Source organism: Balaenoptera borealis (assembly GCF_965194805.1).
Source record: "Balaenoptera borealis genome assembly, chromosome: 3".
NCBI classification, from domain to species: domain Eukaryota; kingdom Metazoa; phylum Chordata; class Mammalia; order Artiodactyla; family Balaenopteridae; genus Balaenoptera; species Balaenoptera borealis.
In genome coordinates, this window is record NC_138866.1 from 171262270 (window position 1) to 171287893 (window position 25624).

The 25624-nt window shown below is 39.0% G+C and overlaps 1 protein-coding gene and 1 long non-coding RNA gene across 15 annotated transcripts in view; both read left to right on the forward strand.

Annotated features, from left to right (window-relative positions):
- The window catches only part of MLLT10 (MLLT10 histone lysine methyltransferase DOT1L cofactor), a 251930-nt gene that overhangs the window by 139640 nt on the left and 86666 nt on the right, over nt 1-25624 (forward strand). For all 14 annotated transcript variants that reach the window (XR_014242616.1, XR_014242617.1, XM_082385304.1 and 11 more), the window contains one exon: nt 2908-3003. Coding sequence is in view for 12 of the 14 variants with exons in the window: in XM_082385304.1 (XP_082241430.1) it covers nt 2908-3003 (96 nt within the window). In the remaining 2 variants the exon portion in view is untranslated. The remainder of the gene's footprint in view (nt 1-2907; nt 3004-25624) is intronic.
- On the forward strand, nt 19702-24154 carry LOC309625733. The gene is made up of 2 exons (XR_014242716.1): nt 19702-20231; nt 20548-24154. It is a non-coding gene; the product is annotated as an uncharacterized lncRNA (long non-coding RNA).

Genomic DNA, 25624 nt, shown 5'->3' on the forward strand with positions numbered 1-25624 from the left:
TAGTTTGAAATCAGGGCCTGTGATGCCTCCAGATTTGTTCTTCTTTCTCATATTTCTTTGGCTCCTTGCATAAAATTTTAAAGCAAAATTCATATCATATTAACCATTTTCCCAAATCTTTAAATATTCCTTCAGAACATGCTTTTTAAGTGGCCATTACATGGTTGTATAATAATTTTTTCAACCACATCTGTGTCGTTGGACATTCAGATTGTTTTCAGGTTTTTTCTCATCACAAATAGTAGCATAATAAACTGTATTTAAACCTTTGTTCACTTCCTAAAGGTGAAGTTACTAAATCAGATAATGTATTCATGGTTTCTAACTCTTACCTTTAAAATGGTCCTTTGCATTTTTACATTCTCTCAAGTAATGTATGCAAGTACTCATTTCATTGTAACTTGGGCGACATTGGGTCTTATTATAAGCAAAACCCCAACAATTTTGATCACTAGGTAATAGAAAAATATTACCATTAAGTTCTCTAGTAGTTGGGTTGCACATTCTTTGTTATTGTTGCTTAGTGACTCTGTTTCTTTTATAAATTGCCCTTTGTACATTGCTTTATGGCATATATATTTTTTCTTACTGATTTATAAAAAATTTAAACAGCACTGAAATACGGAACATACTAACTCACTTCTCAGTTTGTTTTTAGCTTTTTAATGGTTTTTAAATTGATGTAGAAGTATTTTGAATTTGAATAGCTAAAACTGCCTTTTCCATTTCTGATTTTCTTTTTAATCTTATTGGAGTATAGTTGCTTTACAATGTTGTGTTAGTTTCTGCTGTCCAACAAAGTGAATCAAAGTGAACCATATCCCCTCCCTCTTGAGCCTCCCTCCCACCCTCTTTATCCCACCCCTCTAGGTGGTCACAAAGCACTGAGCTGATCTCCCTGTGCTATGCCGCAGCTTCCCACTAGCTATCTATTTTACATTTGGTAGTGTATATATATCAATGCTACTCTCGCACTTCGTCCCAGCTTCCCCTTCCCCCGCTGTGTCCTCAAGTCCGTTCTCTATGTCTGTGTCTTTATTTCTGACCCACCACTAGGTTCATCAGTACCGTGTTTTTAGATTCCATATATGTGAGTTAGCATACGGTATCCATTTCTGATTTTTTAGTGAGTTTTTTACTCTTAGAAAAAGTCTTTCTTTAAAGTTTTAAAAAATATTTCCTTTAACCTCTTAGATTATTTTAATTTTTATTTAACTCTTTAAAGTAATCCATTTGGATTTTGTCTTACTTTGTATAAGATACTTTCCCCTAAATTATTAACCAGTTATTGTAGTACCATTATTAAATAATTTCAGTCTTTCCTTGCTGATTTGGAATCCCGTCTTTGTCATATGCTAAATATTTATATTAATTGAATATTTTCCTGGAATTTCCTTTTGTTCTATTAAAATCAGCCTATCTTTTTAGTGTGAAAGTCATTAGACTGCGTTGATTCATATTTTACCGGCCAATATTATGAATATAATCTATTCATAGTCTCTTCCACTGAGCATTTGCAATCTTCATCTCAGGATGTATTTCTTGGCGTATTACAGAGGACCAAAAAGTTCTGTGTTATTTCATGATGACTTCCATACATTCACATTTTCATAGATTTACACATGCATACTTTACTTATTACTCTCGTGTGCTTTCCAAGATTGTAGAGATTGTTTATCTTGTTCTTATTCAGACTCTTTACATGATGACTGGGACCTAAGGGGGCAAAGGTGAAAGACATAGAAGACTTCTCAAGGGTCTTCTTGGCTCCAGAACTTGTACATGACATCCTATTACAAAGAATTGGAGGCATGAGTCCTTATGATCTTATGATCTGTCACAGTTAAAATATCTTCATAGTAAGAAAATTTCCTAAAAAATCTGAATAAAAACTATTATTGTGTTATTTTACATTTTCTTTTACTAAAGTATTAACATTGCAGTCAAGAGGTATCTAATGTACTTATTAAATCAGGAGTTAAAAGCAAAGAGTGGCAGTACTCTTGGGTATTATAGTAAAACATCTATCCTTAATTCTTATGCTTTTTGTTTTGCTGGTATGTAATCTGTTTTAGGGCAGGGCCAGTGATATTATTCTTTCATGCCTTGAATAGATTAAGTGCTCCAAATGTTTAAATTTATGAACTATGACAAATAAGTTGAATTAACTAAATAGTAGTAAACTTCACACCAAATACTGACTCTTACCTACTGATTCAAACATCTGAGAATGATTTGGTTAAAAGTTTTTGATGTTAAATAAGGTTGGGCTCCTAATATGTAATTAATTTCTTATTAATTGAATTCCTTTGTTATATTTCAATTCATCAGTTTTAGCAGAGATAACTAATTCATCTATTTTTGGAGTAAACCTCAGAAAGAATTTTTTGCCTGAGTTTCTATGCCCTGTTCTGTAGTTTGTGGGCCATAGAATTTAAAGCATGGTGATGGAGAATCCGACATCATTATGATGTGATAGTGCATGTCAGAGGGCTATGTAAATTTTAAAGTGCTATTTATGAAATGTATGCAACAGTATTTGGTGTTTTTAACAGAAGAAAAAGTTTGTCAGATATAAAAGTAGCAAATAATTGTAGACTTCAGTTGTTTATATATTGTTCTACATTGGTCAAGGATAAGGGAACTGAAGTCACCTTAAAATAAGTTATACTAGTATTACTATATATTTTAATATGTAGTAATATATATAGTAATACCATAAGTATATTACTAGTATTGTTTATATTTAAAATAATATCATGGTTAGAAGTGATTTTGTTATTTTTGACAAATATTTGTTAACACTGTAAATTACTTAAACACAATTATATAGAAATCTCATCTTTATTGTATATATATGGATTATGATTTAAATTTAAATTGGATTTTACTTCTATTCACTTTTAGAAATACAAAGAAAAGGACAAACACAAACAAAAACACAAGAAGCAACCAGAACCATCACCTGCATTGGTTCCTTCCTTGACTGTTACTACAGAAAAAGTAAGTTTTAAGTGTCATATTTTGTTTTACATAATAACTAGTTATGTGCTGACTTTTACTGTTTAACTAGTTATGTGCTGAATTTTGAAAATACTTGAGGAAGTGTCCTGGTTTCTTCTAAGCATTTCCACCTCTCTAACCCTACATCAAGTGCTTTAGGATTTCCATTCTTAGTCCTTTATTCTATCTTCTGTTTATTCTGTGCTTATTTCTGAAGAATGTTAAGTGAGGATAACAAGCGGGGGGCATCACTGAGATGTAAACTTTAGGCTGTGCAGTGGGCTTTGTCCACCTGTGATTTTGAATTTTGGCTTCACCACTTACAGACCAAGCTCTTAGGTTAATTAACCTCTTTGTAACTCAATTTCATCATTCGTTAAAGTGGGGGAGATAATTGTTGGAATTGAATGAGGTAATGCGTATAAAGCAGTTAGAACAATGTCTGGTTCATAGTAAATATTACTTAGTAAATGTTAAATATTATTAAGATTATAATCATGTGGTTAACAAGAAAGCAAGTGGGGATGGTGTTGGGCAGCTGGGACAGAGTGAGAAAGGGAGGTGGGATGGGTGCAGTAGGAGAAGAGGCCAGGATGAGAGGCTAGTCACATAGGGCTGTATAAGCCAGTGGAAGGACGTAGTTTTTAGTCTGAGTGAAAAGATAGCCATTAGAGCAGCGGTCCCCAACCTTTTTGGCACCAGGGACTGGTATGTATGTGTGTATGTATGTATGTATGTATGTATTTATTTATTTATATTTTTATTTTTGGCTGTGTAGGGTCTTCATTTCTGTGGGAGGGCTTTCTCTAGTTGCGGCGAGCGGGGACCACTCTTCATCGCGGTGCGCGGGCCTCTCACTGTTGCAGCCTCTCTTGTTGCGGAGCACAGGCTCCAGACGCGCAGGCTCAGTAGTTGTGGCTCACGGGCCTAGTTGCTCTGCGGCATGTGGTGTCTTCCCAGACCAGGGCACGAACCCGTATCCCCTGCATTGGCAGGCAGATTCTCAACCACTGCGCCACCAGGGAAGCCCCAGGGACTGGTTTTGTGGAAGATAATTTTTCCGCAGATGGGGGGTGGTGGGGGGTGGTTTCGGCATGATTCAGGTGCATTAAGTTTATTGTGTACTTTATTACTATTATTATTACATTGTAATATATAGTGAAGTAATTATACAACTCACCATAATGCAGAATCAGTGCGAGCCCTGAGCTAGTTTTCACTTGCCTCTCACTGATAGGGTTTTGATATGAGTCTGCAAGCGATTGATTTATTATGGTCTCTGCAGTCAAACCTCTCTGCTAATGATGATCTGTATATGCAGCCGCTCCCCAGTGCTAGCATCACCGCCTCATCTCCCCCTCAGATCATCAGGCATTAGATTCTCATAAGGAGCACGCGACCTAGATCCCTCACATGCACAGTTCACAGTAGGGTTCTTCCCCCTTGAGAATCTAATGCTGCTGCTGATCTGACAGGAGGCGGAGCTCAGACAGTAATGCGAGCAGTGGGGAGCGGCTGTAAATACAGATGAAGCATCGCTTGCTCGCCTGCCACTCACCTCCTGCTGTGCAGCCCGGTTCCTAACAGGCCATGGACTGGTACCGGCCTGGGGGTTGGGAACCCCTCCATTAAAGAGTTCTGATCTGAGATGTAACATGGTGTTACTTAGGTTTTGTAAGAACCTGTGGCTGCTTTGTTGTAAATGGACTATAGAGAGTCAAGAATGAAAGGAGGGAGGCCATTAGGAGGTTATTGCAATAATCCAGAAAGGGATGGTGGTGACACTGGAGGGTGGTGAAAGGTGATCAGGTTATGAATACATTCAAAAGTAGAACCCATGTAACTTTCTTATAGATAAGAGGTGTAAGAGAAAGAGGATCCAAAGATGGTTCCAAAGATGTTAGCCCACATAACTAGAAGGAATGGAACTGCTGTTGACAAAGATGTGAAAGACTGTGGGTGTGGTAGGTTTAGGGGAAGAAGAGGAATTCAGTTTTGGGTATGGTACTTGTGTTCTTTTTTAAATTTTTTTAAATTGAAGTATAGTTGATTTACAGTGTTGTGTTAATTTTTTCTGTATGGCAAAGTGACACAGCCATACATATATACATATTCTTTTTCATATTCTTTTCCATTATGGCTTATCACAGGATACTGAATATAGTTCCTTGTGCTGTACAGTAGAACCTTGTTATTTATCCATCCTATATATAATGGGTTGCATCTACTAATCGCCAAACTTCCAATTCTTTCCTCCTCCACATCCCTCCCCCATGGCAACCACAAGTCTGTTCTCTATGTCTGTGAGTCTGTTTCTGTTTCATAGATATGTTCATTTGTGTCGTATTTTAGATTCCACATATAAGTGATATCATCTGATATTTGTCTTTCTCTTTCTGACTTACTTTGCTTAGTATGATAATCTCTAGGTCCATCCATGCTGCTGCAAATGGCATTATTTCATTCTTTTTAATGGCTGGGCAATATTCCAGTGTGTGTGTGTGTGTGTATGTGTTTGTGTGTGTTTAGGGTTGTCCAAAAAGTTCGTTTGGGTTTTCCTGTAAAATCTTATGGAAAAACCGGAACAAACTTTTTGGGCAACCCAGTGTATACCACATGTTTTTTATTCATTTGTCTGTTGATGGACATTTAGGTTCCACGTCTTGGCTATTGTAAATAGTGCTGCTGTGAACATAAGGGTGCCATGGAGCTTTTCGAATTATAGTTTTGTCTGGGTATATGCCCAGGAGTGGGATTGCTGGATCATATGGCAACTCTAGTTTTTGAGGAACCTCCGTACTGTTTTCCATAGTGGCTGCACCAATTTACATTCCCACCAGCAGTATAAGAGTGTTCCCTTTTCTCCACAGCCTCTCCAGCATTTGTTATTTGTAGACTTTTTAATGATGGCTACTCTGACTGGTGTGAAGTGGTACCTCATTGTGGTTTTGATTTGCATTTCTCTAATAATTAGTGATGATGAGCATCTTGCAAAAGTGGTTCTAGAGGGAACATATCTCAACATAATAAAAGCTATTTACAACAGACCCACAGCGAATGTAATACTCAACGTTGAAAAGCTGAAAGCATTCCTGCTCAAATCTGGAACAAGACAAGGATGCCCACTCTCACCACTTCTCTTCAGCATAGTATTGGAAGTTTTAGCCACAGCAATCAGACAAAAAAAAGAAATAAAGGTATTCAAACTGGTAGGGAAGAGGTAAAGCTGTCATTATACACAAATGATATGATACTATATGTAGAAAACCCTGAAGACTCCACACAAAAACTGATAAACGAATTTAGCAAGGTAACAGTATACAAGATTAACATACAGGAATCAGTTGCATTCCTTTACAGTAACAATGAAATAACAGAACGAGAATGCAAACAAACAATCCCTTTTAAAATTGCTTCAAAAAAGAAAAAGAAACTTAGGAGTGAACCTCACCAAAGAGGTAAAAGACTTATATGCTGAGAACTACAAAACCTTAATAAAGGAAACTGAAGATGATTCAAAGTAATGGAAAGATATCCCCTGCTCTTGGATTGGAAGAATTAATATTGTTAAAATGGCTATACTACCCAAAGCAATCTATAGATTTAATGTGATCCCTATCAAATTACCCATGACATTTTTCACAGAACTAGAACAAATAATTATAAAATTTATATGGAAACTTTATAAAAAACCCAGAATCGCCAAAGCAATCCTGAGGAAAAAGGACAAGGCAGGAGTTATGACCCTCCCAGACTTCAGACAATACTACAAAGCTACAGTAATCAAAACAGTGTGGTAGTGGCACAAAAACAGACATACAGGTCAGTGGAACAGAATAAAGAGCTCAGAAATAAACCCACACACCTATGGACAGTCTTTGACAAAGGACGCAAGAATATACAATGGTAAAAGACAGCCCCTTCAGCAAGTGTGTTGGGAAAGTTGGACAGCTGCATGTCAGTGAAGTTAGAGCACACTCTCACACCATACACAAAAATAAACTCAAAATGCTTAAAGACTTAAATATAAGACAGGACACCATAAAACTCCTAGAAGAGGACACAGGCAAAACATTCTCTGAAATAAATTGTACCAGTGTTTTTTTAGGTCAGTCTCCCAAGGCAATAGAAATAAAAGCAAAAATAAACAAATGGGACCTAATCAAACTTACAAGCTTTTGCACAGCAAAGGAGACCATAAATAAAACAAAAAGACAACCTTTGGACTTGGAGAATATATTTGCAAATGATGCGACCAACAAGGGCTTAATTTCCAAAATATACAAACAGCTCATACAATTCAACAACAACAAAAAAAGGCTGGGACTTCCCTGGTGGTCCAGTGGTTAACACACCATGCTGCCAATGCAGGGGCCCTGGCTTTGATCCCTGGTCAGGCAACTGTACCCCACATGCTGCAACTAAAGATCCCACACACTGCAATGAAGATTCCGCACTCGGCAACAAAGATCCCATGTGCCTTAAATAAGACCCAAAATACAACTAAACTTGTACTTTTCCAAATTCTGCTCTGAGGGATTGATAATAACTGTAACAGTGAGACCTAGTGAGTGATAAGGTCTGATGTTTTGAGGTTTTATACCTGGAGGGCTTCAGAGAGAGAGGGGTTTATTTTTATTTTTTTTAAATTTAATTTATTTATTTTTGGCTGTGTTGGGTCTTCATTTCTGTGCAGGGCTTTCTCTAGTTGCGGCAAGCGGGGGCCGCTCTTCATCACGGTGCGCGGGCCTCTCACTGTCGCGGCTTCTCTTGTTGTGGAGCACAGGCTCCAGACGCGCAGGCTCAGTAGTTGTGGCTAACGGGCCCAGTTGCTCCGTGGCATGTGGGATCTTCCCAGACCAGGGCTCGAACCCGTGTCCCCTGCACTGGCAGGCGGATTCTCAACCACTGCACCACCATGGAAGCCTGAGAGAGGGGTTTAGAATCAGCATTGAAGAGCAAGAGAACCCAGCCCACCTGCATAGCCAGTGAAACCAGAGTAGAGTAGCTGGAGTAGAGTATCCATTACTTGAAGTAACTGTGAGGTAAACAGGATGTTCAGGGCGACCCCTGGTTTTGTTAGAGCAAGAATCTGCAGGGAATATTCTGAGAAAAGGTTGAGCTTATTTATTTTTTAATATTTATTTATTTATTTGGCTGTGCCATGTCTTAGTTGCAGCATGTGGGAATCTAGTTCCCTGACCAGGGATCGAACCTGGGCCCCCGGCATTGGAAGTGTGGAGTCTTAACCACTGGACCACCATGGCAGTCCCAAGGTTGAGTTTAATATAGCAGCTTTTCCTGATCATTCTGAGTTCCAGAGAGAACAGTGGAAGGGTTTCAGCTGTTGAGGAGGGAGCGGCGGGGGTGTGTGGACAAAATATTCATGGCTGAGTGAGAAAGACGCAGGTGAGGATTAAACTGGATTCTGGGCTTTCTGTTAGGGAGTGGCAAAGAGGCAGGTGAGGATTGACCTGGAGTCTGTCTTTTGGTAAAGTCATAATCAGATTAACCCTTGGATATTTAAGGCAGATAATCTGGTGAGGCCTTGAGTATTTTTTTATAAATTTTAAAATTTATTTATTTATTTTTGGCTGTGTTGGGTCTTCATTGTGGTGTGCGGGCTTCTCATTGCGGTGGCTTCTCTTGTTGCGGAGCATGGGCTCTAGGCACATGGGCTTCAGTAGTTGCAGCACATGGGCTCAGTAGTTGTGGCTCATGGGCTTAGTTGCCCCGCGGCATGTGGGATCTTCCCGGACCAGGGATCGAACCCGTGTCCCCTGCATTGGCAGGTGGATTCTTAACCACCGCGCCACCAGGGAAGCCCAGGCCTTGAGTATTTGAAAGGGGTAGGTAGTGTGGGCTCCTTTTAAAAAAATTTTTATTTATTTATTTATTTATTTTTGGCTGTGTTGTGTCTTCATTTCTGTGCGAGGGCTTTCTCTAGTTGCGGCGAGCGGGGGTGGCTCTTCATCACGGTGCGTGGGCCTCTCACTGTCGCGGCCTCTCTTGTTGCGGAGCACAAGCTCCAGACGCGCAGGCTCAGTAGTTGTGGCTCACGGGCCTAGTTTTTCCGTGGCATGTGGGATCTTCCCAGACCAGGGCTCGAACCCGTGTCCCCTGCATTAGCAGGCAGATTCTCAACCACTGTGCCACCAGGGAAGCCCTGGGCTGCTTCTTGACCCAGTGGATGGATGGTAGAGGATTTGAGCCATAGATTCCTTTTAGGAGGGCAGTGTTCCTTTACTGTTGGTTCACCACACTTTTTATTACCTTCTATTGATGGAAACATAGGGCTACGTCAAGGAATGTATGGCTGAGTTATATTCTGATCTTCAAGGCTCCTTTTAGACCCCATGGTTAAAATTTGTAGAGCACATTTAAATTGAGTCACTGGGAAGTTTAATTTACTATTGCAGTTTTTAAATACCTGTACTCTATAGCCAGTTTCGATTGTACATTTTTGAACCTTACATTTGTCATTTCTTACACCTTAAGGCAAAATTCCATTTTATTTCTTTATTAACTTAGAATCGACTCTGCCGGTCTTAAAATTTTTAATTGTACTTTATGTCTAATTTTTAACCCTTTTTTGACTCTAAACATTTTTCAGGCTAGAAATTAGCAGCAAGTAAATGCCTCGATGTCACCACCATGTCAATGTGGTGTCACTGTAATCCTTTAAATACTGCAACTTTAATTTATCAGTATAATATTTTCACATAAATCCTTGATAACCGTGGTAGTGTACTCCTGGTGATACATAGATATATAAAAGTCACTAGGAACAGAGTAGGATTTTAATATTAATCATTAAGATTGTATATGTAAGTGTCCTTCCTGGAAAACACAGCTTGTTGTTTCTGTCATTGGGAGGTTTAGGTTTTTAGGTATAAGAGGATTAGATGGAACAGATGGGATTAGATTCTGAAGAGACTTGAATTAAGGGAATCCTTTAATATAATACATCAAGTTGAGAAAGCAGAAAAGGAGGCTCACCTTGTGTTTGTAGGACAGTGTGGTTGCTTCCCCTGATTTCCTCAGTTTGGTCTTTCTGAGTACTTCAAATCTGTTTCCTTCTTTCCATAGTGTTAGTAGAAGGGTATATTGCCAAGGAAGGATAAGAGAAGAAATTCTTAGCTCTTTACCTTGTGCCGATTTGTTTGGTGTCAGTGTTATTTTTCTGAAAAAAATCTTTGAATGAGGGAAAGCCATAGTTAAGTTCTGTTTTCTTGTATCTCTTGGCCTTTCAGTAAGTATAACTTTTAAATAACTGTTAAAGTTTATGCTGTTTTTCTAAGATTTTTTGATAGTAGAACAAACATTTTTCTGTAAAATAGGTTAATTGATTTCTTAATGTTTAAAAACTTCTAATATGCTTCTTTAAAGATTAACTTTTAAAGAAATCTGTAGAACTTTTAAGTTACTAAGAAATCCAGGTGTAGATTTATCCACTATGTTTTTAGTATATGTCAGTCTCTTTGTTCTTTTCTTGTGTTATTCAGCAACACAACACCCTTGAATGCTAATCATCCTTCAACAAATTTTTTTTGGAGACTTAATTTTTAAGGAAATACACACACATACACAATAATCTTATGATAAAATAAGTATTCAAAATTTTAGTGTATCAAATACATTGGACCTTTTGTTAGCTTTCTTGAAGTAAAATTGACATACAATAAATTGCACATATTTGAAGTGGGAAATTTGTGAATTGATTTGCTAAATGATTAGCAAAAGTTTCCTTGTGACTTAGTGTAATCCCCTTCTTGCCTTCGCACGACTACCCTTGCCCTGGCAACTATTGTTGTTTTTTCTGTCACTGTAAATTAGTTTGAATTTTCTAGAATGTTAAAAATGGAAACATATAGTATGTATACTTCTTTATCTGACTTCTTTCACTCAGCATAATTATTTTGAGACTCATCCATATTGTGTGTATGAAGAGTTCATTCCCTTTTATTCCTGACTAGTATTCTGTTGTATGGACATACCATAATTTGTTAATCCATTTAATAATTGATAGACATTCAGGTTGTTTCCAGTTTTGGGCTATTAAAAATAAAGCTGCTAGGAACATTGTACAATATTTGTATGGGCATGCACTTTAATTTTTCTTGCATAAATACCAAGGAGTAGAATAGCTGGGTCACATGGTAGGTATGCCCTTAATTATTTAAGACAGTGTCAAACTATCTTCCAAAGTGGTTATACCATTTAACAATTCTACCATCAGTGTACGAGAGTTCTTGTTCCTCTACATTCTCTGCAACACTTGGTATAATCAGTCGTTTTAATTTTAGCCATTCTAGCGGGTATGTATCAGTTTCTCATTGTGGTTTTGATTTGCATTTCCTTAATGGCCTAAATTATGTTAAACATCTTTTCATGTGAATATTTGCCATTTATTTATTTTTTCCTTTTTATTGGTTTGTTTGTTTTCTTATTACTGAGTTTTGTGAGACATTATATGTTCTGATGCAAATCCTTTATCAGATATGTTATATGTTTTCTTTTAGAAGTTTTATATTTTTATGTTTTACATTTAGGTCGATGATCCTTTTTGAGTTAATTTTTGCATATGATGTGAGTTACACATCAAAGTCCACTTATTTGAATACTGATATTCAGTTTTTCCTGAGCCATTTGTGGAACAGACTGTCCTTTCTCCACTGAATTACCTTTACTCCCATTTGTATAAAACCAGTTGACCATATATGTATGGGTCTCTTTCTGGACTCTGTTCTGTTCCATACCACACAATCTTGATTACTGTGGCTTTATAATGACCCTTGAGGTCAGATAGGGTCCACTTCCAACTTTGTTCTCTTTCAGTTGTTTGATCTAGGTTCTCTGCATTTTTATATGAATTTTAGAATTGTCAATTTGTAGAAATAAAACTGCTGGTAGGGCTTCCCTGGTGGCGCAGTGGTTGAGAATCTGCCTGCTAATGCAGGGGACACGGGTTCGAGCCCTGGTCTGGGAAGATCCCACATGCCACGGAGCAGCTGGGCCCGTGAGCCACAACTACTGAGCCTGCGCATCTGGAGCCTGTGCCCCGCAGCGGGAGGGGCCGCGATAGTGAAAGGCCCGCGCACGGCGATGAAGAGCGGTCCCCGCACCGCGATGAAGAGTGGCCCCCGCTTGCCGCAACTAGAGAAGGCCCTCGCACGAACTGAAGACCCAACACAGCCAAAAATGGATAGATAAATAAAGTAGCTATAAAAAAAAAAAAACAAAAAAACAAAAAAACAAAAAAAACAAAACTGCTGGTATTTTGACTTGAACTGTAATGAATCTTCAAATCGTTTTGGGGGAGAATTGATACCTCAGGAATATTGAGTCTTCTAATCTGTGAACGTGTGTGTGTGTGTGTGTGTGTACACAACATCTTCTTTATCCATTCATCTGCCAGTGCACATTTAGGTTGTTTCCATGTCTTGGCTATTGTAAACAGTGCTGCAGTGAACATTGGTGTGCATGTATACTTTTGAACCAAGTTTTTCTCCAGATATATGCCCCGAAGTGGGATTGCTGGATCATATGGTAGTTCTATTTTTAGTTTTTTAAGGAACCTCCGTACTGTTTTCCGTAGTGGTTGCACCAAGTTACATTCCCACTGACAGTGTAGGAGGGTTCCCTTTTCTGCACACCCTCTCCAGCATTTATTATTTGTAGACTCTTTAATAGCCATTCTCACTGGTGTGAGGTGATACTTTGTTGTGGTTTTGATTTGCATTTCTCTAATAATTGGCAGTGTTGAGCATCTTTTCATGTGCCTTTTGGCCATCTGTATGTCTTCTTTGGAGCAATCTGTTTAGGTCTTCTGCCCATTTTTTGATTATGTTGTTTGTTTTTCTGACATTGAGTTGAACATGAACTTCATACATGAACTGTTTGTATATTTTGGAAATTAAGCCCTTGTTGGTTGCATCGTCTGCAAACATTTTCTCCCAGTCTGTAGGTTCTTTCTGGTTTTGTTGATGGTTTCCTTCACTGTGCAAAAGCTTTTAAGTTTGATTAGGCCCCATTTGTTTATTTTTGCTTTTTATTTCTTTTTCCTTGGGAGACTGATCTAAGAAAATATTGTTATGATTTATGTCACAGAATGTTTTGCCTATGTTCTTCTCTTATAGGAGTTTTATAGTGTCATGTCTTACATTTAGGTCTTAAAGCTATTTTGAGTTCATTTTTGTATATGGTGTCAGTGTTCTGATTTCATTGATTGACATGAGGGTTTCCCAGCACCTCTTGCTGAAGAGACTGTTTATATATTTTTAATAGATATATTGATTAATTTTTTTCCTTTTTTAATCTGTTAATATGATGAAGTATGTTGATTTTTCAAGGGTTGATTTTTCCAGTGTTGAAAAAACCTTGCATTCCTGGGGAAATCCCACTTGGTCTTGATATATTACCATTTTTATATACTGTTTGATTCTACTTTTAGAAATTGTACAGGAATTTTTGCCTCTGTATTCATGAGGGATATTGACCCATATTTTCTTACAGTGTCTTTGGTTTTGGTTTCAAAAGGAATGCTGGCCTTATAGAATGCATTGCACGTATTCACTCTTGTTTTCTGGAAGAGTTTATGTAAATTTGGTAATATTTCTTAATGTTTGATAGTATTCACTTTTTTTTTTTTCTTTTTGCTGCACTGCACAGCTTGTGGGATCTTAGTTCCCTGACAAGGGGTTAAACCTGGGTCCTTGGCAGTAAGAGTGCAGAGTCCTGACCACTGGACTGCCAGGGAACTCCCACTAGTATTCACTTTTAAGGCCATCTGGGCCTAGAGTTTTCTTTAGAGGAACGTTTTCAACTGTAATTTCATTTAAAAAAAATAGATATAGGGCTATATTCAGGTTATCTATTTCTTCTTGAGTGAGCTTTGACAGTCTTTTCTCTTTTTTCTAACCAGGCTGGCTATGAATTTTTATGATCTTAAATTATTAGCTTTTGGTTCCAGTGATTTTTCTCTGTTGTTTTTATGTTTTATATTTTAGTGATTTCTCTTCTAATTTTATTTTTTCCTTTTTACTGCTTGCTTTGGGTTTCTTTTACTCTTCATTTTCTAATTTATTAAGGTTAATATGAATTTATTCAGGACCTTTCTTTTCTCTAAAATAGGCAGCTTAAAAAAAACTTTATTTTTTAGAGTGGTTTTAGATTCAGAGAAAAATTGACCGGAAAGTATAGAGATTTCCTGTATAACTCCTGACACTTTCCCCCACTGTCAGCATCCCACACCAGAGTGGTACATTTGTTACAATCTGTGAACTTCCACTGACACATCATTAAGGCTTAAAATCCACAGTTGGCATTAGGGTTCAGTTTTGATGTTGTACATTCTATTCTGTGGTTTTTAACAAATGTATAATAACATGTATCTGCCATTATAGTATCCTGCAGAAGAGTTCACTACCCTGGAAATCCCATCTTCTACCTATTGATTCCTCCTTCTTCCCAAGTCCTGACAACCACAAAAATTTTTACTGTCTTCATAATTTTGCCTGTTTCAGAATATCATATAGTTGGAATCATATAATATGTAGCCTTTTCAGACTAGATTTTTTCACTTAGTAATATCCATTCAAGATTCATCTGTCTTGGGCTTCCCTGGAGCTGCAGAGGTTAAGAATCCGCCTGCCAATGCAGGGGACACAGGTTCTAGCCCTGGGCCAGGAAGATTCCACATGCTGCGGAGCACCTAAGCCCGTGCACCAGAACTACCGAGCCTGTGCTGTAGAGCCTGTGAGCCACAACTACTGAAGCCCGTGCGCCTAGAGCCCGTGCTCCGCCACAAAGAGAAGCCGCCGCAGTGAGAAACCTGCACGCCACAACAAAGAGTAGCCCCCGCTTGCCACAACTAGAGAAAGCCCACACATAGCAAAAAAGACCCAACACAGCCAAAAATAATAAATAAATAAATTTAAAAATAAATCAGAAAAAAAATTCGTCTGTCTTTTCAAGGCTTGATAGCTGATTTTTTTCCTACAACTGAATAATATTCCATTGTCTGGATGTACCACAGTTTATTTATCCATTCATCTACATATAAAAGGACATCTTGGTTGCTTCCAAGTTTTGGCAGTTATGAATAAAGCTGCCATGAACATCCACATGTAGATTTTTGTGTGGACACAATTTTTCACCTCCTTTGGTTAAAAATCAAGGAGTGTAATTGCTGGATCATAGGTTTAGTTTTGTTTTTTTGTTTGTTTGGTTTTTGGTTTTTTTTTTGGCTGCACCACACTGCTTGTGGGATGTTAGTTCCCTGACCTAACCACTGGACCGCCAGGGAATTCCCTGATATGTTTAGTTTTATAAGAGACTGCCGAACTGTTTTCCAAAATGGCTGAATCATTTTGCATCCCTGCCAGCAATGAATAGAGTTTATTTTTCTCTACATCCTTACCAGTTATTAGTGTTGTTAACATTGTTTAAATTTGCATTTTTCGGACTTCCCTCGTGGCACAGTGGTTAAGAATCCACCTGCCAATGCAGGGGACACAGGTTCGATCCCTGGTCCGGGAAGATCCCACATGCCGTGGAGCACCTAAGCCTGTGTGCCACAACTACTGCGCTTGCGCTCTAGAGCCTGCAAGCCACAACTACTGAGCCTGCATGCCACAACTACTGAAGCCCGTACAGCTAGAGTCGTGCTCCGCAACAAGAGAAGCCACCGCAGTGAGAAGCCCATGCACCACAACAAAGAGTAACCACTGCTTGCCAAAACTAGGGAAAGCCTGCACACAGCAATGAAGACCCAACGCAGCCAAAAATAAATAATTTATTTTAAAAATTTGCATTTCTCTGCTGACATAGGATGTGTAGCATCTTTTCTTATGCTTATTTGTCATTTGTGTATCTTCTTTGGTGAGGTGTCTATCAAGGTTTTTGGCCCTTTTAAAAATCAGATTGGTTGTTTTCTTACTGTTGACTTTTAAGAGTTCTTTATGTATTTTGGATAATGGTCTTTTTTTTTAATAAATTTATTTATTTTTGGCAGCGTTGGGTCTTCGTTGCTGTGCATGGGGTTTCTCTAGTTGCAGCGAGCGGGGTCTACTCTTCTTTGTGGTGCGCGGGCTTCTCACTGTGGTGGCTTCTCTTGTTGCGGAGCATGGGCTCTAGGTACGCAGGCTTCAGTAGTTGTGCCTCACGGGCTCTAGAGCGCAGGCTCAGTAGTTGTGGCTTGTGGGCTCTAGAGCACAGGCTCAGTAGTCGTGGTGCACGGGCTTAATTGCTCCGTGGCATGTGAGATCTTCCCGGACCAGGGCTCAAACTCGTGTCCGCTGCATTGGCAGGTAGATTCTTAACCACTGAACCACCAGGGAAGCCTGATAACGGTCTTTTTTATCTGCTATGTCTTTTGCAAATGTTTTTATTAGTCTGTGGCTTATCTTTTCATTTTCTTGACAGTGACTTTTGCAGAGTAGAAGTTTTCCATTTTAATGAAATCCAGCTTACCAGTTCTTTGTTTCATGGATCGTGCCTTTGGTGTTGTAGCTAAAAAGCTATCACCAAACCCAGGGTTATCCTGTTTTCTCTTATGTTATTTTTTAGGACTTTTATAGTTTTCTGTTGTACATTTAGGTTTGTGATCCATTTTGAGTTCATTTTTGTGAGGGGCTATAAGTTCTATGTCTAGATTCATTTTTGTTGCATGTGGATATCTAATGTTCTGCACCATTTGTTGAAAAGCCTGTTTTGCTTCACTGTATTGCTTTTGCACTTTTGTCAAAGATCAGTTGACAGTATTCATGTGGGTCTGTTTCTGGGCTCTGTGTCTGTTCCATGATCTAGTTGTCTGTTCTTCCATCAATACTATGATGTCTTAATTACTGTAGCTTTATAGTGAGTCTGAAATTGAGTAATGTCAGTACTCCAAATTGTCTTTCAATATTGTGTTGGCTATTTGGGTCTTCTGCTTCTTCACGTATAGTATCATTGTGTCAATATCCATGCACCAAAAAAAAATTGCTGGAATTTTGATTGAGATTGTATTGAATCTGTAGATGAAGTTGCGAGGAACTGACATTTTGATGATGATATTGGCAGCTTATCTATGAAGTTGGAATAACTCTCCATTTATTTAGTTCTTCTTTAATTTTTTTCATCAAAGTTTTGTTGTATCCTCATATAGGCCTTATACATATTCTGTTAGATTTAACCTAAGTATTTAATTTACCTATTGTATATGGTATTGTATTTTTAATTTCAAATTCAATTTGTTCCTTGCTGGTATATAGGAAACCAATTTTCTTTTTTATATTGATTTTGTATTCTGCAACCTTGCTATAATCACTTTTTTTTTTCCAAGGCTTGATGCTTTCATTTTATTTTACATTAAGTAAAATTATACATCAAAGTTAAAAAAATGGGTTATGGTTGAACAGGTAGCATTTGTCCTTCCTCGGTGTCTCATGACATAATGGTACATCATGTAATTAATGCTTCTTAGATTTCATTAAATACAGTATTATCTTTTTTTCCCCATTCTTTTTCAAGTTCTTTTCCCTTTTAGGTTATTACAGAATATTGAGCGGAGTTCCCTGTACTATACAGTAGGTCCTTGTTGGTTATCTGTTTTTTTAAAATAAATTTATTTATTTTTATTTTTGGCTGTGTTGTGTCTCGTTGCTGCGCAGGGGCTACTCTTCGTTGCCGTGTGCAGGCTTCTCATTGCAGTGGCTTCTTTTGTTGCAGAGCACGGGCTCTAGGTGCAAGTGCTCAGTAGTTGTGGTTCACCAGCTCAGTAGTTGTGGCTCGCGGGCTCTAGAGTGCAGGCTTGGTAGTTGTGGCACACAGGCTTAGTTGCTCCACGGCATGTGGGATTTTCCTGGCCCAGGGCTCGAACCCGTGTCCCCCTTGCATTGGCAGGAAGATTCTTAACCACTGCACCATCAGGGAAGCCCCTGGTTATCCGTTTTAAATACAGCAGTGTGTATATGTCAGTCCCAAACTCCCATATCGTCTATTGTTCCTTGCGGGGGGGACTGCTAGCAAGTGAGAGGATCTCGTTGGATGCCGTATCTTAAAATGCGTCGCTGTGGTAACAGGGGTTAGAGGAATGAGGCTGGCCTGTGGGGAAACAGGCGAGAATACATGCTCCTGGAACGGTATGGAGGTTCCTTAAAAAACTAAAAATAGAGCTACCATATGACCCAGCAATCCCACTCCTGGGCATATATCCGGAGGAAAACTTGGTTTGAAAGTATATATGCACCCCAGTGTTTATTGCAGCACTGTTTACAATAGTCAAGACATGGAAACAACCTAAACGTCCATCAACAAATGAATGGGTAAGGAAGATGGGGTACATTAATCACTTATTAGTTCCAGGAATATTTTTGGTCAATAATTTTGGATTTTCTGCATAGACAATTATGTTATCTTTGAAAAAAAAGGTAGTTTAATTTCATTCTTCCTAATCAGTATACATTTTACTTTCTTTTCTTGTCTTATTACATAAACTAGGACTTCCAGTATGATGTTGAAATAGAGTAGTGAGAGGTAGAATCCTTGAATTATGGTTTTCTCAGGGTATATGCCCAGTAGTGGGATTGCTGGGTCGTATGGTAGTTCTAATTTTAGTTTTTTAAGGAACCTCCATACTGTTCTCCATAGTGGCTGTATCAATTTACATTCCCACCAACAGGGCAAGAGGGTTCCCTTTTCTCCACACCCTCTCCAGCATTTATTGTTTGTAGATGTTTTGATGATGGCCATTCTGACCGGTGTGAGGTCATATCGCATTGTAGTTTTGGTTTGCATTTCTCTAATGATTAATGATGTTGAGCATTCTTTCATGTGTTTGTTGGCAATCTGTATATCTTCTCTGGAGAAATGTCTATTTAGGTCTTCTGCCCATTTTTGGATTGGGTTGTTTGTTTTTTTGATATTGAGCTGCGTGAGCTGCTTGTAAATTTTGCAGATTAATCCTTTGTCAGTTGCTTCATTTGCAAATATTTTCTCCCATTCTGAGGGTTGTCTTTTCATCTTGTTTATGGTTTCCTTTGCTGTGCAAAAGCTTTTAAGTTTCATTAGGTCCCATTTGTTTATTTGTGTTTTTATTTCCATTTCTCTAGGAGCTGGGTCAAAAAGGATCTTGCTGTGATTTATGTCATAGAGTGTTCTGCCTGTGTTTTCCTCTAAGAGTTTGATAGTGTCTGGCCTTACACTTAGGTCTTTAATCCATTTTGAGTTTATTTTTGTGTATGGTGTCAGGGAGTGTTCTAATTTCATACTTTTACATGTACCTGTCCAATTTTCCCAGCACCACTTATTGAAGAGGCTGTCTTTTCTCCACTGTATATGCTTGCCTCCTTTATCAAAGATAAGGTGACCATATGTGCATGGGTTTATCTCTGGGCTTTCTATCCTGTTCCATTGATCTATAGTTCTGTTTTTGTGCCAGTACCATACTGTCTTGATTACTGTAGCTTATAGTCTGAAGTCCAGGAGCCTGATTCCTCCAGCTCTGTTTTTCTTTCTTAAGATTGCTTTGGCTATTTGGGGTCTTTTGTGTCTCCATACAAATTGTGCAATTTTTTGTTCTAGTTCTGTGAAAAATGCCATTGGTAGTTTGATAGGGATTGCATTGAATCTGTAGATTGCTTTGGGTACTATAGTCATTTTCACAATATTGATTCTGCCAATCCAGGAACATGGTATATCTCTCCATCTTTTGTATCATCTTTAATTTCTTTCATCAGTGTCATAGTTTTCTGCATACAGGTCTTTTGTCTCCATCAGTAGGTTTATTCCTAGGTATTTTATTCTTTTTTGTTGCAGTGGTAAATGGGAGTGTTTCCTTAATTTTTCTTTCAGATTTTTCATCAGTAGTGTATAGGAATGCAAGAGATTTCTGTGCATTAATTTTGTATCCAGCTACTTTACCAAATTCATTGATTAGCTCTAGTAGTTTTCTGGTAGCATCTTTAGGATTCTCTATGTATAGTATTGTGTCATCTGCAAGCAGTGATAGCTTTACTTCTTTTCCGATTTGGATTTCTTTTATTTCTTTTTCTTCTCTGATTGCTGTGGCTAAAACTTCCAAAACTATGTTGAATAATGGTGAGAGTGGACAACCTTGTCTTGTTCCTGATCGTAGAGAAAATGGTTTCAGTTTTTCACCATTGAGAATGATGTTGGCTGTGGGTTTGTCATATATGGCCTTTATTATGTTGAGGTAAGTTCCCTCTATGCCTTCTTTCTGGAGGGTTTTTTTTTTTTTTTTTTTTTTTTAAATTAATTAATTTATTTATTTATGGCTGTGTTGGGTCTTCGTTTCTATGTGAGGGCTTTCACTAGTTGTGGCAAGCGGGGGCCACTCTTCATTGCGGCGCGCGGGCCTCTCACCATCGCGGCCTCTCCCGTTGCAGAGCACAGACTCCAGACGCGCAGGCTCAGTAATTGTGGCTCACGGGCCTGGTTGCTCCGCGGCATGTGGGATCCTCCCAGACCAGGGCTCGAACCCGTGTCCCCTGCATTGGCAGGCAGACTCTCAACCACTGCGCCACCCGGGAAGCCCTGGAGGGTTTTTTTATCATAAATGGGTTTTGAATTTTGTCAGAAGCTTTTTCTGCATCTGTTGAGATCATCATATGCTTTTTCTCCTTCAGTTTGTTAATATGGTGTATCACATTGATTGATTTGCATATATTAAAGAATCCTTGCATTGCTGGGATAAACCGACTTGTTCATGGTGTATGATCCTTTTCATGTGCTGTTGGATTCTGTTTGCTAGTATTTTGTTGAAGATTGTTTCATCTATGTTCATCAGTGATATTGACCTGTAGTTTTCCTTCTTTGTGACATATTTGTCTGCTTTTGGTATCAGGGTGATGGTGGCCTCGTAGAATGAGTTTGGGAGTGTTCCTCCCTCTGCTATATTTTGGAAGAGTTTGAGAAGGATAGGTGTTAGCTCTTCTCTAAATGTCTGATAGAATTCTCCTGTGAAGCCATCTGGTCCTGGCCTTTGTTTCCTGGAATATTTTTAATCACAGTTTCAATTTCAGTGCTTGTGATTGGTCTATTTTCTATTTCTTCCTTGTTCAGTCTTAGAAGATTGTGGTTTTCTAAGAATTTGTCCATTCCTTCCAGGTTGTCCACTTTATTGGTATATAGTTGCTTGTAGTAATCTCTCATGATCGTTTTTATTTCTGCAGAGTCAGTTGTTACTTCTCCTTTTTCATTTCTAATTCTATTGATTTGAGTCTTTTCCTTTTTTTTCTTGGTGAGTCTGGCTAATGGTTTATCAATTTTGTTTATCGTCTCAAAGAACAGCTTTTAGTTTTATTCATCTTTGCTATCATTTCCTTCATTTCTTTTTCATTTATTTCTGATCTAATCTTTGATTTCTTTCCATCTGCTAACTTGGGTTTTTTTGTTCTTCTTTCTCTAGTTGCTTTAGGTGTAACGTTAGGTTGTTTATTTGAGATGTTTCTTGTTTCCTGAGGTGTAGGGTTTTATTGCTATAAACTTCTCTCTTAAAACTGCTTTTGCTGCATCCCATAGGTTTTGGGTCATCGTGTTTTCATTGTCATTTTTTTCTAAGTATTTTTTGAGTTCCTCTTTGATTTCTTCAGTGATCTCTTGGTTATTTAGTAGTGTGTTGTTTAGCCTCCATGTGTTTGTATTTTTTACAGATTTTTTTTTCCTGTAATTAATATCTAGTCTCATAGCATTGTGGTTGGAATAGATACTTGATACGATTTCAGTTTTCTTAAATTTACCAAGTCTTGATTTGTGACCCAAGATATGATCTAGCCTGCAGAATGTTCCATGAGCTCTTGAGAAGAAAGTGTATTCTGTTGTTTTTAGATGGAATGTCCTATAAATATCAGTTAAGTCCATCTTGTGTAACGTATCATTTAAAGCTTGTGTTTCCTTATTTATTTTCATTTTGGATGATCTGTTCATTGGTGAAAGTGGGGTGTTAAATTCCCCTCTTATTATCCTGTTACTGTCAGTTTCCCCTTTTATGACTGTTAGCATTTGCCTTATGTATTGAGGTGCTCCTATGTTGGGTGCATAAATATTTACAATTGTTATATTTTCTTCTTGGATTGATCCCTTGATCATTATGTGTGTCCTTCTTTGTCGCTTGTAATAGTCTTTGTTTTAGTCTATTTTGTCTGATACGAGAATTGCTACTCCAGCTTTCTTTTGATTTCCATTTGCACGGAATATCTTTTTCCATCCCCTCACTTTCAGTCTGTATGTGTCCCTAGGTCTGAAGTGGGTCTCATGTAGACAGCATATATACAGGTCTTGTTTTTGGATCCATTCAGCCAGTCTGTGTCTTTTTGTTGGAGCATTTGATCCATTTACATTTAAGGTAGTTATGGGTATATATGTTCCTATGACCATTTTCTTAATTGTTTTGGGTTTGTTTTTGTAGGTCTTTTCCTTCTCTTGTTTCCTGTCTAGAGAAGTTCCTTTTGCATTTGTTGTAAAGCTGGTTTGGTGGTGCTGAATTCTCTTAGCTTTTGCTTGTCTGTAAAGGTTTTAATTTCTCCATCAAATCTGAACGAGATCTTTGCTGGGTAGAGTAATCTTGGTTGTAGGTTTTTCCCTTTCATCACTTTCAGTATGTCCTGCCACTCCCCTCTGGCTTGCAGAGTTTCTGCTGAAAGATCAGCTGTTAACCTTATGGGGCATTCCCTTGTATGTTATTTGTTTTTTTCCCTTGCTGCTTTTAATGTTTTTTCTTTGTATTTATTTTTGATAGTTTGATTAATATGTGTCTTGGCATGTTTTTTCTTGGATTTATCCTGTATAGGACTCTCTGTGCTATGTGGACTTGATTGGCTATTACCTTTCCCATATTAGGGAAGTTTTCAATTATAATCTCTTCAAATATTTTCTCAGTCCCTTTCTTTTTCTCTTCTTCTTCTGGGACCCCTATAATTCGAATGTTGGTGTGTTTAATGTTGTCCCAGAGGTCTCTCAGACCGTCCTCAATTCTGTTCATTCTTTTTTCTTTATTCGGCTCTGCGGTAGTTATTTCCACTATTTTATCTTCCAGGTCACTTATCCGTTCTTCTGCCTCAGTTATTCTGCTATTGATTCCTTCTAGAGAATTTTTAATTTCATTTATGGTGTTGTTCATCATTGTTTGTTTGCTCTTTTGTTCTTCTAGGTCCTTGTTAAACGTTTCTTGTATTTTCTCCATTATGTTTCCAAGATTTTGGATCATCTTTACTTTCATTACTCTGAATTCTTTTTCAGGTAGACTGCCTATTTCCTCTTCATTTGTTTGGTCTGGTGGGTTTTACCTTGCTCCTTCATCTGCTGTGTGTTTCTCTGTCTTCTCATTTTGCTTAACCTACTGTGTTTGGGGGTCTCCTTTTCGCAGGCTGCAGGTTCGTAATTCCTGTTGTTTTTGGTGTCTGCCCCCCAGTGGCTAAGCTTGGTTCAGTGGGTTGTGTAGGCTTCCTGGTGGAGGGGACTGGTGCCTGTGTTATGCTGGATATGGCTGGATCTTGTCTTTCTGGTGGGCAGGACCGCATCAGGTGGTGTGTTTTGGGTTGTCTGTGACCTTATTATGATTTTAGGCAGCCTCTCTGCTAATGGATGGGGCTGTGTTCCTGTCTTGCTAGTTGTTTGGCATAGGGTGTCTAGCACTGTAGCTTGCTGGTCGTTGAGTGGAGCTGGGTCTTAGCATTGAGATGGAGGTCTCTGGGAGAGTTTTCGCCATTTGATATTATGTGGAGCCAGGAGGTCTTTGGTGGACCAGTGTCCTGAACTTGGCTCTCCCACCTCAGAGGCATCATCAGCCTGACACCTGGCCGGAGCACCAAGACCCTTTCAGCCACACGCTCAGAAGAAAAGGGAGGAAAAGAAAGAAAGAAAAAAATAATAAAATAAAGTAAAGTTATTAAAATAAAAAAACTATTAAAAATTAAAAAATCATAAAAATAAGAAGAGAGCAACCAAACCAATAAATAAATCCACCAATGATAACAAGCGCTAAAAACTATACTTAAAGAAAAAAAAAGAAAAACAGACAGAACCCTAGGACAAATGGTAAAAGCAAAGCTATACAGACAGGATCACACAAAGAAGCATACACCTACGCACTCACTAAAAGAGAAGAAGGAAAAATATATATATCTCTATATTAAAAAAAAAAAAGGAAGAGAGCAACCAAGTCAATAATAAACAAATCTACCAGTGATAATAAAGTCTAAATATTAAACTAAGATAAACATAAAATCATAAAGAAATTAGATGCAGAGAGCAAACTCCAAGTCTACAGTTGCTCCCAAAGTCCACCACATCAATTTGGGATGATTCGTTGTCTATTCAGGTATTCCACAGATGCAGGTTCATTAAGTTGATTGTGGAGATTTAATCCGCTGCTCCTGAGGCTGCTGGGAGAGATTTCCCTTGCTCTCCTTCATTCGCACAGCTCCCGGGGTTCAGCTTTGGATTTTTTTGACCTACATCCTGCCTCTGCGTGTAGGTCACCTGAGGGCATCTGTTCCCCATCCAGACAGGACAGGGTTAATGGAGCAGCTGATTAGGGGCCTCTGGCTCACTCAGGCCGGGAGGTGGGAGGGGTACGGAATGCGGGGCGAGCCTGCGGCGGCAGAGGCCAGCGTGGCGTTGCACCAGCCTGAGGCGCGCTGTGTGTTCTCCCAGGGAAGTTGTCCCTGGATCATGGGACCCTGGCAGTGGTGGGCTGCACAGGCTCCCGGGAGGGGAGGTGTGGGTAGTGAGTGATCTGTGCTCGCACACAGGCTTCTTGGTGGCTGCACCAGCAGCCTTAGTGTCTCAGACCCATCTCTGGTGTCTGCGCTGATAGCCGTGGCTTGCGCCCATCTCTGGAGCTCGTTTAGGCGGTGCTCTGAATCCCCTCTCCTCGTGCACCCCGTAACAATGGTCTCTTGCCTCTTAGGCAGGTCCAGAATTTTTCCTGAACTCCCTCCTGGCTAGCCGTGGCGCACTAGCCCCCTTTTGGCTGTGTTCACGCAGCCAACCCCAGTCGTCTCCCTGGAATCTGACCTCCGAAGCCCGAGCCTCAGCTTTCAGCGCCATCTGCCCCGGCGGGTGAGCAGACAAGCCTCTCGGGCTGGTGAGTGCTGGTAGGCACCGATCCTCTGTGTGGCAGCCTCTCCACTTTGCCCTCTGCACCCCTTTTGCTGCACTCTCATCTTTGGCTCCGAAGCTTCCCCCCCAGCAGCCCCCGTCTCCAACAGTGAAGGGGCTTTCTAGTGTGTGGAAACTTTTCCTCCTTCACAGCTCCCTCCCAGTGGTGCAGGTCCCGTCCCTATTCTTTTGTCTCTGTTTTTTGTTTTTTCTTTTCCCTACCCAGGTACGTGGGGAGTTTCTTGCCTTTTGCGAGGTCTGAGGTCTTCTGCCAGCATTCAGTAGGTGTTCTGTAGGAGTTGTTCCACATGTAGATGTATTTCTGATGTATTTGTGGGGAGGAAGGTGATCTCCATATCTTACTCCTCTGCCATCTTGAAGGTCTCTATAATTCTTTTTATACATTGTTGGGTTTGATTTGCCAATACTTTGTAGAGAATTTTTGCATCTATTTCATGAGTGATATTATTCTGTGTTTTCTTTCTTCTAATGTCTTTGTTTTGATATAGTATTGCTG